This window comes from Cyanistes caeruleus, chromosome 12 (assembly GCF_971803275.1).
Source record: "Cyanistes caeruleus chromosome 12, bCyaCae1.hap1.1, whole genome shotgun sequence".
Classification (NCBI taxonomy): domain Eukaryota; kingdom Metazoa; phylum Chordata; class Aves; order Passeriformes; family Paridae; genus Cyanistes; species Cyanistes caeruleus.
The window spans coordinates 1821981-1837448 of record NC_141712.1 but is presented as its reverse complement, the minus strand read 5'-3'; the positions used below and the strand labels follow the sequence as shown (position 1 = coordinate 1837448).

Here is a 15468-nt window from a genome sequence, read left to right as displayed (position 1 = left end):
CACACCTGACAAACCTCATTGTACCTTGGGGCCAAATCTCCACAAACACACTCCAAAATGAGCTGTTTTAGGAGGTGCCCAGGACACCCTCACGCTGCACACACACAGCTGTCAGGACGTTATAAATGTGCTGACCCCTAGAACTGCAAATAGAGCTAAAAGCTGTGACCCTTTCTTCTGTCACCTGTGGTTTGCTCTGTTCCTTGGGCTTTCATCAGCAACTGAGCTGAGCAAAGGCTCCCCTTTGCTTTGTTCCAGGTGAAGAAAGGATCCACACAAACCTTCAGGGAGAAGCTGTAGATGTCAGCATCGGGTTGAGGACGTATTCCGTGGAGCTGAAGAAGACTTTCATCACCACGTCAAGCCACACAGCAATGTTCATCGAGAACAGGAGTAACATCAGAGCCCAGTTCCAGTGGAAGACTTTTCCTAGTGAGGAAGATGAGAATGAAGAGAAGAGGAGGTTGGTTTGAAAGATGCATTTCAGTGAGATCCATGGGCCAAGACTAAAACTAACGTACGGCCTCAGGAGGGTGTTGGTGCTTTGGAATGGCTCAGGCCAAGTAAAGCATCCCTGGCATTAGGGGGTGTGTCCCTGGGCTTCAGGAGCTCAGCACTTGACATTCCAGTTCCATTTATACCCCAGCCAGGGATGGCATTTTGGGAAGGAAAGGTTGATGGCAATGACTGGATTTCCTCAAGTTCTAACGGGGCAGCAGCAGCAATGGCTTTTGGTCATTTGTAAACCATTGCTGGGGGGGAAAAAAAGGGAAGAAAGCAAAAAGAAAATAAAAGGCAAGCACCTCACAACCAGCCAAAAGACACAACCCACTACAGAAGGAGGGTGGGTGGCTGCATCCTTTCTGCTCAGCCTGCTTGTGCAAACTGCCCTGCCAGAACTGCCCTGCCAAAACTGCCCTGGAAAGCCCCTGCTTGCTGTGGGCCAGGTCATTTGCACTCCTCAGAGCCATTTTAAGCTGCCTGCAAAGGACCAGGAGATGAACACTGGCCCACTTGAATGGCTGGCAAGAGGGTCCTTTAGTGCCCTGGGCTTCTTGGTTTTCCACTGTTCTCTATCTGCTTACACGATGTCTGACTTTCATACAAGCTCTGTGTGTTAAAAGAAAATCCTGTGACCTTCTCTGGCTGCTTCCCTGGGCTGTTTATTTCCATTTTTCCCACTTGCCTGCCTCAGCCTGGACCCCAGGTGATCCACTTTCCCCTCAGAAGCAACAAGGTTTCCCCAAAGGAAACTTCAGCCTGGTTTTGGTTTCATGGGTTTTTTTCCAAAAGCATCTGTTTTCACACCAGTTTTATGACAGTCCTAGACTGTCACCATGACATTTCATTCTTCCTTATTTCCAGTCCTAGGGATGGTTTTAGCTCCAAGGCCACTGTCCTGCTGTCAGAGAAGCTTTTGAGGTCTTGGAGCAGAGAAGACTTTTTTTATGAGAGGAGATAGTGTAGGATCCTTTTCTTCTCAGGACTACTACAGGATTCTACTACCATGCACTGGGATGGGACCCATAAAGCTCTGGATCACAAAAAGGTCTCTCCAGGAGTTTGCTGTCCCCCTCCTGCAGAACCAAGTCCCTTCCCTTCTCAGAGCCTCTGTTTTCATGCATATAAAACCTTGAATGTCATTGAAGGGATGCAGTGCCTGAATTCATCCATTTCCTTTGGAAGTGCTCTGGGATGCTCTTGAGAAAGGCAGAGCAGGGAACAGGGCAGGTCCCAAAGAGAAGAAACCAAGAGTGATGCTGGTAACGCAGAGCTGTGACCCAGCTTCATCTCCCCTTCCCAGGGAAGTCCTGCTCCATGATCTTTATCTCCTCCCCTGAGCATCTCAGTGGTAGGAAAAGCCAGTTGAGGTGGCTGCTGGATTGTCCCTCAGTTTTGGCAGAGGCTTTGAGGCCGGAGGTTCTCTTAAGGGATGCTGGCTTTCCAAACCTCTCCTGTGTTTGCAAGTGTGCAGTAAAACTACCTGTTGTACCAGTGAACAAGTTATGCTCTGATCCACTTGGGATTGCCATGGCTTGGGGTCAGCCCTTGCTGGGAGCTGCTGCTGCTCCTCCCCAGGTGCTTTGCTCTCCTGCACTTCCACTTCTCTCTGCAAATCTCGGGCTCATTGAACCATCTGCTGGCTTTGTCTGTCCCTGTGGCTGCAGGCAGTGTTACTTGCTGCGATCACCGAGAGAGGCCTGCGTGGACAACACGACGGGAGAGAGAAGAAGAGCGAAGAAGAAGGGTTCCTGTGAAGATCGCCGCGCCATCCTGAAGAGCAGCGTCCGGGAGAAGATGATGATGGTGAAAGAAGACCCCATGCTATTCTCCAATGATGCTTTTTCCCTTGAGCCACTGGTAAGTGATAGCTGAGAGCCTCACTTTCTTCCTCTAACTCTAACTCTCTAACTCCCTAACACTCTAACACTCTAACTCTTCCCTATCCCCTTCCCCTTCCCCTTCCCTTTCCTCCTCCTCCTCTTCTGTTTATGCAAGTGAACCCCCACGTTCTCCCATCAACCAGAGCCCTGATTCTGAGGATTGGCATTGTGAGAGATGATGAATGCCTGGAGTCTGCACAGTGCAAAATCCCTTCTCATCTTGGAGTAAACCCCAGAATAATCCCAACCCCTGCTTTCTTTCCAAACAGGTTAAACTAATATTTTTATTTCCAGGGAAGGGGATCATGTTCTCTTCCTGCCAAGTGCACCAGTGCACAGAGGCAGTTACATACTGCAGCTGACAGCAGCATGATGTGACCAACAGCTTGTGTCAGAGCAGTGGGAATGTTGTGGAGAGTGGGAGCTGATCAGCTGAGCATTGAGAGCTTCCAGTGGTGTATTGAGCTGGGTTTGGAGCGTTTCCTTGGGCTCCTTGTGTTGTTCACTCATCACTGATGCTCTAAATAAAGGCTTGCAGGACTGTGGTTGTACACAAGAAATGGGAAGTTTGAAGAGAAATGTTTTGCTGTCTCTTTCTGTTTCAGGAGGGAGAGATCGGGCCAAATAGTTCAGTCCAAATCAAGGTGACCTTTAAACCCCTAAAGGCCCGAGAGTATCGGAGTGTGGCTTACTGCAACATCTCAGGTACAGCTCCTTTCCCCTGCTTCTCTCAGCCCTACTGAAGCCATGGTGCAAGCCTGAGCCCACTGAGCTCCCCTGGAACTGCTGGGAAGAGTCCCTGGGCAGCAGGGCAGTGCTGGCACATGCCACTGCCCCTGCAGCTTCCAGGGAGTCTCCTGTGCAAGGCCAGGGTCAGAATCCTGGGTCTGGGTTACTGATCCCAGAACAACCCAGGCACTGCAGGGAGATGTTTTCATGGCACGGCTTTGCCAGCATTTCCTCAAAGGCCAGAGCAGAACAGCTTGAGAGAACAAGCACTAAGCCCCTCTAGACCAGTGACCTCCAGGATGGGTCCATTTGGCATGGATCCATCATCAGGCAGCAGGAGCTGAGTTAGAAATGTGCTCCCTGAGCCTGGATCACCTCCCACTGCCCACACACCACCAGACCAGAGGTGGCTGAGCCCCACTGAGCCCAGGGTCTTTGTAGAGGGACCAGCCTTGGCCAGCACCTGCTTCTCTCCCTGTGTGGGAATTGGCACCTTGCAGCTCCCAGTCTGTGGAGATAGAACACAATGCTGAGTGCCAGAAGTTGAGGGCTTGGGCAACAAAGTCTTGTGCTACTGGGCCAGGTAGTTTGGCAATTGCTGCCCAGCAATCTGCCAGGTACAATTGCCAAACTCTTGATGAGCTTGTGCCTTCACTGAATGGATTTCAAAGCTCCTCTAGGTGCATGGGAAGGAAACCATAGAATCATGGTGTGTTAGGGATGGAATGGACCTTAAAGATGATGTAGTCCCAAGAGCCCTGCCCTGGGCAGGGACACCTCCCACTAGAGCAGGTAGCTCCAAGCCCCAAGCAGCCTGGCTTTGAACACTTTCAGGGCTGGAACCTCCACAACTCCCCTGGGGAGCCTGCTCCAGTGTCTCACCAGCCTCACAGTAAAACATTTCTTCCTAATACCTCACCTAAATTTCCTTTCTTTCCATTGATACCCATTACTCCTTGGGCTGTCACTTCAGGACATGAGAGATGTTTAAAACTCAGCAAACTGGTGGCTAAAATTGGAAACCAGCCCAAGGAATGGGTTAGAAATTGGAAGTCAGCCCCAAGGGAAATGTCCTGAGGGAAGAGAAGGGTCCAAATCTTCTCTTGCAATATCAGGAGCTGGTTTTATCCAGCTCAGAGTCAGGGGCCAGCATTCAGGCAGGCTGGAAAATAGAGTGTAACAGTGGGAATTATTGTACTGAAATGAGCATCTCTCCCCAGGCCGTGGGAGCAGGCTGCCCCTGCACCTCCGAGGGGAAGGCCAAGGACCCGTGGTTGAATTCAGCCGTCAAATGCTGAAACTTGGGAACATTTTTGTCAACACCTCCCACGTCTATGAGGTGAGCAGCAGGGGTTGGGATGGATCTTGATGGCTCCTGAGGCAGCAGCAAGCCTGGTGGACCTGTGGAATTCCTGACAACACGGGCAGTTGTGAGCAGGGAATATTGGACGTACTGGGCAGATCTGGTGGGGTCAGAAAGGTGTGTCTGCTGTTCATGAAGCCCCAGTCCCTTGGTAATGCCAATTTTTGGCAGCCTTCCATGGGGGTCAGCTCAGAAGCTTCCTGAAAAACAACCCCTTGGCATATGAAACCCAGACTGGGTCAAAAAGCTGCACGTTCAGAGGCTTTTGTGGCAGCCCCAGACACAAGGCACCTTTGCACTGGACTGTTCAGAAGCAGCTGGAACAAACTGGCTGTGTTGAGCTTCAGTACCCTGCAAACAATTCTCAGTGGAGTGTCTCCTGCTTATTCCTGGGAGTCACAGGAAAGCCATCCAGCCTCCTGGCTCAGTGCTGGCCCTTGCAAAGGGCTTGGGATTCTTTCCTTTGCTGACCACTCCCTCACCACACTCCAGCCTTGCTGCATCCCTGACTCTAGAAAGACAAAAGTGTTCCTGGGAATAAAGCTAAGGATCTTTCTACCTCTTTGCCTCCCCCTCAAAATAGTGTCAAGTTTGCAAAAAAAATAGAGAGCAACTGAAAGAGGGAGAAAATAAGGCACTGCATCATGCCAGACTCTTTCAAAAGCTTGGCTGTGGAAAGGAAAAACACACTGGGTTTTTTTTACCAAAAGATGGTGCTGTCTCTGTATTTGGTGGTGATGCCTCGTTATCAATGTGTTGTTGTCATGATTTGGGAAAAGGTGAATGAGTAGATGGAACTGTTGGAGCTGTGCTAAGTGGGGCAGTGGCAGCTCTCTGGTGATTGACTACGCAGCTGCCCCACGTTGCTCTCAGGGCCAGCTCTGAATGAGCTTGGTGATGCTGGCCAGAGCTGGAGTGCTCTGTGTCCATGGGAGAAGCCCAGGGTGACTCTGGTTATGTGCAATTACTGCTGCTTTGCATGAAAACCCAAAGGCAGAACTTGTCCTGTTGTATTTTTGGACTTCTGCCTTTCAGCAGCACAAAGCATCTTCTGCCTTTTCTGGGTGGGAATTGCATCATTAGAAAATAACTGACAAGAAGGGAAGATTGCACATGAATTTCCCTTTTGCTTTCTTGCTGCTGCAGGTGAAACTGATGAACCGAGGAGCTATAGATGCTCCCTTCACCTACATCCCTTCAGCCACAACCGTGGGCCGCTGCTTCAAGTTTGCCCCCGAGGAGGGCGTCATTGCAGCAGGTGGGATCCAGACGATTCACATCTCCTTCAATGCCACCGTCCTGGGGAGCTTTGAGGAACAATTCCAGTTCCGTGTGGCTGCATCTCCTACGCCTGTGATCCTGACAGTCTGGTAAGGACTCTGGGAGCTTGCTGGGCACATCTGTAGCTGTCTCTGGGACATCCCCCACCTCCCTCATTTTGGGGTCGAGCAGAGGAAAAAGGAGTTTCCTGAGCTCTTCATCTCTGCTCTGATCCTGGCACTGCCCCAGTGTAGGGTGCCCGGGGGCTGGAATGACTCCTCCCTGCAGGGATCTCCCTCTGCCTTGGGCCATGGCAGGCAGTGGGATGGATCAGCTTTGGGCAGTAGCTGCTCTGGGCTGTCCCAGCTCAACACCCAGCAAAGCTCCCAGGGCTTTGGAGATGGGGCAGCCTGGGTGATTCTGCAGCAGCAGCAGTGTTTTTAAAAACTTCTGCTCATAATCCATCCCAAATGGGCAGCAGCAGCCTCACCTCACCTCTCATGGCCATGCTGTGGGGGACAAGCTGTGCTCCCAACTCCTGTGCAGAGAGTGCTCCAGTCCCTCCTTTCCACAGCTAGGAAAGGGCTGGGAGACAGGGAACTGTGCAGCAGGAATGTGCCAAGGACATGGGCATCATCCCATGGGCTGGTGCCACTGCAAGAGATAATCCTGGCCCAGCAAAGGGAGAAGGGGTGATAACAGGGGAGGCAGAGCTCAGTCCTCAGTTCCACAGCAGCACGAGGGATTGTCCCTGCCAGCCTGAGCCATGTGCTGGTAGGATAATGTCCTGCAAGCAGGAAAGCTGATGCTGGCTGCTCTGGAGCTTTGCAGCTAGGCTGCTGCTGTTGGGAGGCACTGGATCAAGGCAATAAAGAAATGAATGCACCCTGCACTTGATTATACCAATGAGATAAGGGAGATGGATCAAAAAAGAATAAGAAAATTAGGACTTAGCAAGAGGAAAGTGGTGAGTAGGTCTGCCTGCAGTGGAGAAACAATTATGCTGGCTTTGTTTTTGGAGGAAAAGTGCTGCTCTGTTATTTTGGAAATCAAGAGGGAACCTTTCACCATCAATTGATTCTCCTCTGTCTCCCCCCAAACTGCTCCTGGGACATTATTGCATAAGCAGCTTTCTCCTTGGGCAAGGGCAGGTGTCTCTTGTAGAGATGTGTAGAGCAGAGCCAGTGGCAGTCCTGGGAACACAAGAGAAGGCACAGTTCACTGGTCCTTGATTTTTAACCAAAAAGCAGAGTGGGCATGGATTGGTGTCACCCACAAAATAAACTCGTGAGTGTTGTGCAGCTTCAAGTGCTGATTTCAGTGGATGTTGGTGACTTTTGGAGCCTGTCTGCTGAGTTCAAGGACAGGTGAGGTGGCGTGGTAGATTCAGGACACCCGTGTTTGGTTGTTGAAGCCATTGCCCTTGGCTGTGCCGGCTGCTGCACTGGTGCCAGGCTGGTCCTTTCCTCTAGGATTCATCTGCCCACTGTGCAGAACTGTTGCTGCTCTTTTCAGAGGATGCTTGGGGCTCCCCTGGCTTCATGTCTCTAAAGTCTGTCAGTAATGATTGTGTGGGTCAAAATCTGCTGAGAAAGCTCCTCCATGGGAACACCAGTTGGAGCTAAGAAGCAGCAAGGCAGGGAGCCCGTGGCTGGAAAGGCTGGTTACAGAAGTTTGTGGGGACTTTTATGTCCATCACATTACAGATGGGGAAACTGAGGCAATGGAGCCATGTGTGGGTGTGTGTTCAGGGTCCTTCATGGCACCACCAGCAACTGGGGGCTTTTCCTGCCTGCCCTGTGCCCAAATCCCCACCAGTGGCTGTTGGCTGCCGGCCACTTGGCTTTAGCTGCCTCCTGCCCACACGGACACTGTGCTGAGCACATGGTGCTGTGTTGATTTGAAGCCCACGGTGCCCCTGACCCCAGGCTTTATGTCCCCGAGCCAGGGCTGCCACACGCTTTGTGACTCCCTTTAACCGAGGCATTTCCTCCTGCTCTGTGCTCGTCATCGCAGGGGGTGTGTCACTGGGCCGGCTTTACACTTCGACCTCCATGAGCTCCACTTCGGTGACATCTCCTTCGGTGAGTGTTCCCTGGGCTTGGGCACAGCGTGAGGGATCTGTGCGTTCCACAATGAACCACTTGAACATAAAAACATCCATCACTCGTCTTCTGCCACAGCAGCCTCTTCAGGCTGGGAACTCCAGGGCTGCTGGTGCCTCAGGTAGCATTTTGCCCTTGTCAGATCAAATAGAACCAAGGAATAGAAGCTCTGGGCTGTGCCTGCAGTTGTTTTTTCCCCCCATCTGTGTTCAAATGACTCTTGGTGAGCAGGCCTGGGAGAAGTCTCCTCCCCACAGAGCTGGCCAGCCAAGCCAGATGTCCAGTGCAGAGCAGTGGTGGCCGGTGGCCGGGCTCTGCAGGACATCCCCACCATGTGTGGCTGGAGCTCTGGCTTTCCAGGATGGAAAGCAAATCTCAGAGCTCAAGTGGGGTAAACCCTTGCAGGCAGCAATCACAGGGAGCAGCAGGGCTGTGATGGCCCCCTTTGTTGGGTGAGGTGGGACATGGTTCCTAATCACTGCTCTCGAAGCAAGGCTCAGGTTTGCCTCCAGTGGAATGTGCTCTGAGCTGTCACCTGCTCAGTCTGTTTGGCCCAAACCAGGAGATGCCTTAAGGATGCTGCAGAGAGAAACTGCATTAGGGTGCTTTGCATCACCTTCTAGCTCCAGATTCCATTAATTCCTCACGTAGCTTCTCGGTGAGCTGTAGTTCAGATAGTAAAGAGCTAAACTGCAGTCACCCTTTCATCCTACCAGGCTGTTCACACCAGGAGTCATGACACAGTTGGTGCCTAAATGGATATTTGTGTCCTTTTCCCAGGTTTTCCCCGCACCATGACCTGTCGCCTCACTAACACCTCCCCGCTGGCCGTGACATTCAAGCTCCGCATGTCGGACGATGGCACGCAGCCTGCTGTCAGCAGCTTGGATCAAATCTGCAAGGAAGGTGACCCATCCTGGAGGAAGGGAATTCATTTTTATGTGGAGCCAAGGGAGTTTACAATGAATCCCAGCCAAGGGACCATCCTCCCCCAGGGACACCAGGATATCGAGGTATGGGAAGAGTCCAGCCACACACGCTTCAGCCCCAGGGCTAAAGCTTCACTGGAGTGTGGGAGGGCTTTAGCTCTGATGCCAGCTTTGAGGATCATGTGAGTGAGAGATCTGCACTGGCCTGAGGCCTCTGTTAGCTGGGTTACTCAGGATGTAACTGAAGCAGCACTGTTTTGTTCCCAAAATCATACGCTGAGATCACAAACCGTATGGTAAAGTACTGGAGCCATTCTTGTGTTTTTGAGAGCAGTTTCTTTGATTGCAAGTGGGCAGAGGAAGGATGAGGACAGAATGAGAGGTGTCATTGTAGAAAGCAGTTTGCTTTTCTTCTTGGTCTCATGTCTCCTCTCCTGGGAGCAGAATGATTTGTGTTCATTGCAGGGATCTCCAGTGGAGACAAAAAGCTCTGCAGCCATGAACTGCCCAGCACCTGCTGGGCCACATTTGCCCTCAGCTTCCTGCTGTAAAGCTGAACTCATTCTGTCCAAGTCAGCAGATTTCATCTGCATTTGTGTCATTGTAGTCAGATGAAAAATTGGCCCCTTAATTTGGGTACAGTGGTGTGTAGAGCTTTAGCCTAATGTTTGAATTTAGCTGACCTATGCCATGATAGCAAGGTGTGTTTAACAAATCTGGTATTGCCAGAAGGCTTTTGTTACTCTCAGAGACTGTGCTCTACACATGGATCAGCAGAGTAATTAAGGCAAAATCCTCCCTTTCCTTCCCATGAAACAAGAACTGGAGAATACCACGTGTGGGTAATGAGCTTTTATAAGGAAGAATTTACTGCTCTTCTCTTCCACCAGGTGACCCTGTGCTCCAACACGGTGATGGAATACTACCGGAAAATGCTGGTGGACCTGGTGGGCCTGGAGGGTGTTGGCAAGGAAGTGGCATCAGTGATCATCACAGCCAGGTACCAGCACTTCCCTGGCCTCTCCCAGCACACTGCCTGGCACAGGGTTTGCTGGCTGCAGCTCCCAAGGGAAGTGTTGTTTAATGTTCTCATGTTGTGACCAGCTGGACACGAGAACAGCAGTGCTTGGAAAGCAGCCTGTGGTGAAAAGCAGCCCTGCTCACAGCCCAGCACAGTCCTGGGCCTTTTTCTAGAGGGACCAGGAATGAAATCATTTATTGGCCTGGTTTTTGGTGCTTGAGCTGGAACAAATTTCCCGAGGACCTGCTCTCCTTCTTCCTGCAAGAGATGGAGCTGTGCTGGGTTGAGACCCCCCTGCTTTGGTTTGGGACACACCAAGCAGCCTGCTGAGAGCCAGGGTCTGGTTCTGTTCATGAGGGCACGTGACAGTGGGGAAGTGGCTCACAGCCAGAGTGGTGAGGGCAAGATCTTACGAGGGGAAAAGAGCCCTTGATGTGGCAAGTCAGCTCTAGTTTTTCTCCTTTCCTCTGCTTCCCATTTTGAGCTTGAATGTTTTCAGACTTAAACCAAAAGTTGCTCTTGCTGCAGCAGAATTCCATCCTGCCAGTTTAATGTCGAGAGGGATGCAGTTCCCTGGTGCTGCTCCCTCTCGCAGGCAGAGCCATGCAGTCAGTGCCTGGGCTGCAGTTTTGTCAAGCAAGTGCAAATGGGGACAGTCAGTGCATGGAGCTGTGGAGTGAAGGACCGAGGGAGCTGTAGGAACTGGGAGGGGGTGATCACCCACTCTGTAGGGCAGGTGGTGTCCCATGCCCTCCAAAGCTGGGGCAAACAGCTGAGTTTTCAGGCAGGGCAACAGCCCCGTGGGAGAGAAGGGAGTCATTTTTACTGAGACACCGGAGTCGTGTGTTCCTTGAGCCTTAGTGAGCACTGATCCGTGTTGGGAATGCTCCCCCAGAGCTCATGGATCACCGGGACTGTTACAGGAGTCCTTGCAAGCCTTCTGGGGTAAAGGAGAGGCTGAGGCAGCTGTGGGACAAAGTAAGTGCTCTGCCTGGGGCACTTGGCAGCCTCTGGCTGCTGCCTCTCAGGGTTTGCCCCTCCTTGACAAGCCGTGTTGGAGTGGGAAGGCTTTGAAGGCAATTTCTCACTGCAGGGCTGTTAAATGTCTGTTTGACAGTGACAAATGGGTTATCTTTGGGGGTAAATGTTCTCTGTTCTCTCAGTATCTCTGATTCCCTTGGGGTCATCTCTTTGCCCAGATGTCTGGTTCCTGAGCTGCAAGTGTACCCCCAAATCATGCACTGCAATAAGTGCCACCTGAAGGAGCCATACGAGAAGAAGTTCATCATCACCAATAAAACTCACCTTCCTGGCTGCTACGGGCTCATTCCCCAGGTTTGTCATTGCATCCACCTCCTCCTCTCAAATATTGCTGAGGAGATTATTAGGGGAAAAAAGGGTTTGGATAAGACCTTGCTGTTTTCTGTTCAGCCTTAAAAATCTGCTGAGAGCAGGATCCTACCTGAATGTAAACTTTAGGAGGCAGTTTAACCTCCTGAGGAAACAGTTTATGTTCTAGTCTTCAGGGTGTTCTCTGGTGGGAGATCTTAGAGGGTTGTGAAAAGCTGCTGCAGCCACAGACACCAACAGCTGTGCTGGCAGCCTCCTTGCAGGACCCCCTGAGAATGCTAAGCCTGCAATTCTTGCATCTTCTTTGGGCCTTTTACCTTTGTCCTGGGGATTTTGAAAAACATGTGTGAGTTGCTGTGGCGGTGGATGTTAAGGAGTTTCAAGCTGAATTTGGAGGTCCCTCTGAAGCTGCATTTGATTGTGTCCCTTCTAGAAACGCAAGGAGGACTCTCCTGTGTTGTACTCCAGCCCCAAACCCTGTGGCATTGTCCAGCCTCGCAGCACCGCAGAGATTCCGGTTACAATCCAAGTGCAAACATTGGGCGATCATCGCACCAATGTTCTGATCGGCGTGTTTGGGGATGAAAGAAACCCACTGGTGAGTGCAAGGGGAGATGTGTGCCTTTGTGCAGCTCCTCCTGGCAGGGTGCAGAGTGTGCAGGGATTCTTCTGGGAAAAACAGGCACAGGCTGCTGTGGAGAAGGACAGAAGGGACTGGTGGCATGAAGAGCTTATGCCTTATAGGTGGTAATCTCAGTGTCTGACTCTGAATGTAGTTCCTAAGCTGGAATTGAGGATAATTTTAGTTAAATTAATCTTTAAAATGCTAGTAACTTTGGAAATACCTGTTTTCAAATGTCATCTCTTTAAGCACAAAAGAGGATGTCAGAAGACTTCTGGGAAGGTTGAGCTTTGTGTAAAAGAAAGGAAAGCTGGCATTTGAAGAGTAGTTGCAAGGATTTAAACTTACATTAAAACACATGGAAGTGATGATGGCAAATTCCCTGGATGGCACCAAGTATCTGACCCTGGGCCATTGTGACACTGCATGTAAATCAGTCAGCAGGAAGGACAGGCAGTGCAGGCTGTGCCAGGGAGCCTGAAGTTTGACACAACAGTTGCTTTCAACTATCAGGCTGCTTACCTTAAGCAGGAGGGTTTCTCCTCACCAGAATAACCAATTGTTTACCTGTCAGCCTGGTCTTAACTAGACATTTCTTGCAAAGCTTTTACCTTGGGCCAATCATTTGTATTTTGAAAGTTTCTCTTACCTTAATCCTTTTTAATTTGGAGGTGAATATGTAACTTTAATTTTTTTTCCCCAAAAGCCCAGCATTTCAGCTGGAGAGGGGTTAAATAATAAATAATAAATAATAAATAACTTGAGTAGAGTTGAGCTGTTTAAGCTTTTTTAGGTTTCCCTGTTGTGGTTTGTTTTGGCTTTTTAAAAAATCTTTCTTTCCTGCTTCTTCCTGGAACAGAGAGCAGAATTCCTGAGCTCTGGAGAGCTGGCAGAAATCTATGGAACTCCAAAGAAGATAGACTTTGGCATGATCCCAGTGCTACAGCCGAGCTCACAAACTCTTACCCTCTTCAACACAGGTCTCGTCCCTGTAGACTTCAGGATCAAGATTGTAAGTACCTGTGGGGCTGTTTTCCAGGGACTTGACTGGTCAGTAGCAGCCAGGACTTTTTATGACTGGTTTTGATATGCAAGATTTCCATCTGGCCCATCTGGTGTGAGAGGTGGCAGGATACTCCAATATTCCATTGGAGCGAGGCAAGAGGATCCTGGCTCTGGAGTGGTTTTAGCTGGGGCCCTCGGTGAAATCAGGTGCAGAGATGTTGGAGCAGAAACAAGTCTGGATTGTGGTGACAGGTCCTCCCTTCACTTTCTGGAAGGTCTTCAGATGTGCGTGTGACATTTTTGGAGCTCTGAGATCAGAGAAACCTGTGTTCCTTTGCTCCCCAGAGAGCCTGGATTTCCCTATGGTTTCCCTGTCCCAGCTGCATTTGCTTTGTGCCCAAGTGCTGTTTGTAGTGGAGAGCAGGGTGTGAGCTCTGTCCTCAGACTGCAATTGTCACAGCTCCTGTGGCTCAAGCCAGTTGGGCTGTGCACACGAAGATGTGTGGGGGTTGTGCACCCCCCCAGCCTGTGATCTTTGTGCTGTTGAAGAGCATCTTTGGGGAGCAGCTGCAGAGAAAGGCTGTTTTCATATGTGGAGGTTGCACAGGACAGAAGGAGCTGGGGCTGCTCCCCTGGCAGGGAGAGCAGGGCTGGCACAGCCAGGAAGGGCTTGTAGGCTGGGGCTGGGGCTGGCTGGGTTGTCTGCTGGAGGGGGAGATCTGGGAGGGGCTTGAGGTTTGTTTTTCTTCTTGCTGGATGTGCTGAACTTGTGGAGCTGCTTCAAACCTGATCCTATGGCCTTGTTTGTGTTTGTGGCTAAAGCATCAGGCCATGTGGGAGAGTCCAGCCACAGCCTCCTGGGCCAAGGAGGAGGGCTGTGAAGTTGAACTTGCTGCTTTTCCAGCTCTTTGGGGGATAAATGCCACCTTCAAGTGAGGGTTTTTTCCAGGACAGCTTTCTCTAACTCCACAATGAAATTCTGCTTTCAGCCTTTGCAGGGAGCAGTGCATCTTGGCTGGGTGGGCCTGGCATGGAAATGATGGGTTTCACGTGCTCCTAGCAGGGCTGGGCCTGCAGAGCTGTGTCTGTACAGCTGTGCTGGTGCCAGACCTTTCCTCCCTGCTCTGAGCAGCTTCCAGCTCTCTTGCCCAATCCATGGACTCCATGAGAAAGCAGATGACAAGAGTTCTTGGGAAGAGTGGGCCATGTGCACAGAGCACACATCATCCAGTTTCCTTTCTGCTTCTTGCTTTTCTGCTCTGCTGTAACCATTTTGAGGTGGCTTTTCCAAAGCAGAGGGCACTGGGGCACCTCTCTACAGCTGATGGTCAGTGGGAAGTGAGGGCTTCAGTCCTTCAGGGGATCTTGAGAAGCACTGATGGCCCCTTGGGCAAGAATAGTTTGGTGTTGGGGTTGCAACTGGTATTGCAGTGATATTCTTCAGCAGTGTCCTCCAGCTGTGTGGTTTCTGGAGTGGGATTTGAGCAGTCCTGGCTTCCTCTGGCCTTGAGCCTTTGTGAGAAGGCAGGAGAGAGAGAAAGCAGCTTTCCCTGGCACACACTCCAGAGCAAGAGTGGGGAAGGAACACTCTCCTGAGGATAAACATCCCTTGGGTTGGGCAGAGCTGGGGTCATTAGGTGAGTCTGTTAAAGGAGAGGAAAATACAGGTTGTATGAGCTCTGCTGTTGCCTGAGACTGCAGCTCAAATTTAGGGAAATGAAGCCTTTATGATTTTTATCCTCCCCTCTTCAGTCTGTCCTTTTCTTATATCCCACAAGAGATCACGGTGCATGGTTTCCATCCTAAATGCATCTTCTGCTTGTCTTACAGGCTGATAAACCCCAGTGCTTTGTTCTTGAAACCCAAGAAGGAGTGATCCCCGCTAGGGGTGAGGTTCCTGTGACTGTCACAGCCATCCTGGATGACACTGGGCATTTTGCTGACTCCATCCAGCTCTTCATCGAGAACAGCTTTTGCTTCAGCTTCTTACTGAGGGCTATGGGCACTGGCACCACAATTGTCACAGACAAACCACTGGCCCCAGAGCTCAACTTGGGATACCAATTCAGGTAGGAGATCTCCCCACTCCCACCTCTCCTCCTGGCTCAACAAGGAGCAGTTTTGCTGTAGTCCTTCAGGCAAGATCTTCTTCAGTGTTCCAATCCCTGAGTCCTTCCCTGAAGGCAGAGATTCCTTCAGAAACGTGTGGTGGCCAGTTGAGAGTTGTTAGATACCCTCAAAAGCCACTGGAAGGGAAACCAGTTGCTAAATGGCCACTGAATTGTCTTTAGTTGTAATACATTTATGTCCTCACTTGATCAAGCAGTGGTGTCACAGCTGCCCCAGAACAAAAGGTTCCCAAAAGGGCGCCCGGGTGAGGCGGTCCCTCCGTGGGGCTGAGGGACCAAGGGCAGATGGCCTCACAGCCTTCCCTTCTGAAATGGCACTTCCCAGGCAAGCAGGGCCTGGGAACAGAGAGACAGGAGGGCACCAACCCCCCCAGGAAGGCAGGAGCCCCCAGAGCAGTTCCAGGGCCAGATGGAAACTGCTGCTTTGTGTGGGGCCCGCAGTGCCACTGCCGCTTCCTCCTGCTGTTCCTGGGCCCTGCTGCTGCCCTGCTGTGCCCAGGGCCTCGATGGCTTTTTTGCTGCCAGCAGAGTTTGCAAAGTTCACTTCAAAACAGTTTCTAATTGCAAAATG

General features: G+C 51.0%; 1 protein-coding gene across 1 annotated transcript in view; it reads left to right on the top strand.

Annotated features, from left to right (window-relative positions):
• LOC111934856 (axonemal central pair apparatus protein HYDIN-like) overlaps nucleotides 1–15468 on the top strand; it is a 57955-nt gene that overhangs the window by 10664 nt on the left and 31823 nt on the right. The window contains exons 8-19 of the mRNA XM_086847654.1: nucleotides 259–463; nucleotides 2169–2361; nucleotides 2990–3089; nucleotides 4334–4452; nucleotides 5623–5846; nucleotides 7753–7820; nucleotides 8622–8854; nucleotides 9661–9770; nucleotides 10991–11126; nucleotides 11575–11739; nucleotides 12623–12775; nucleotides 14599–14837. Coding sequence (XP_086703780.1) covers nucleotides 259–463; nucleotides 2169–2361; nucleotides 2990–3089; nucleotides 4334–4452; nucleotides 5623–5846; nucleotides 7753–7820; nucleotides 8622–8854; nucleotides 9661–9770; nucleotides 10991–11126; nucleotides 11575–11739; nucleotides 12623–12775; nucleotides 14599–14837 — 1945 coding nt within the window. The remainder of the gene's footprint in view (nucleotides 1–258; nucleotides 464–2168; nucleotides 2362–2989; nucleotides 3090–4333; nucleotides 4453–5622; nucleotides 5847–7752; nucleotides 7821–8621; nucleotides 8855–9660; nucleotides 9771–10990; nucleotides 11127–11574; nucleotides 11740–12622; nucleotides 12776–14598; nucleotides 14838–15468) is intronic.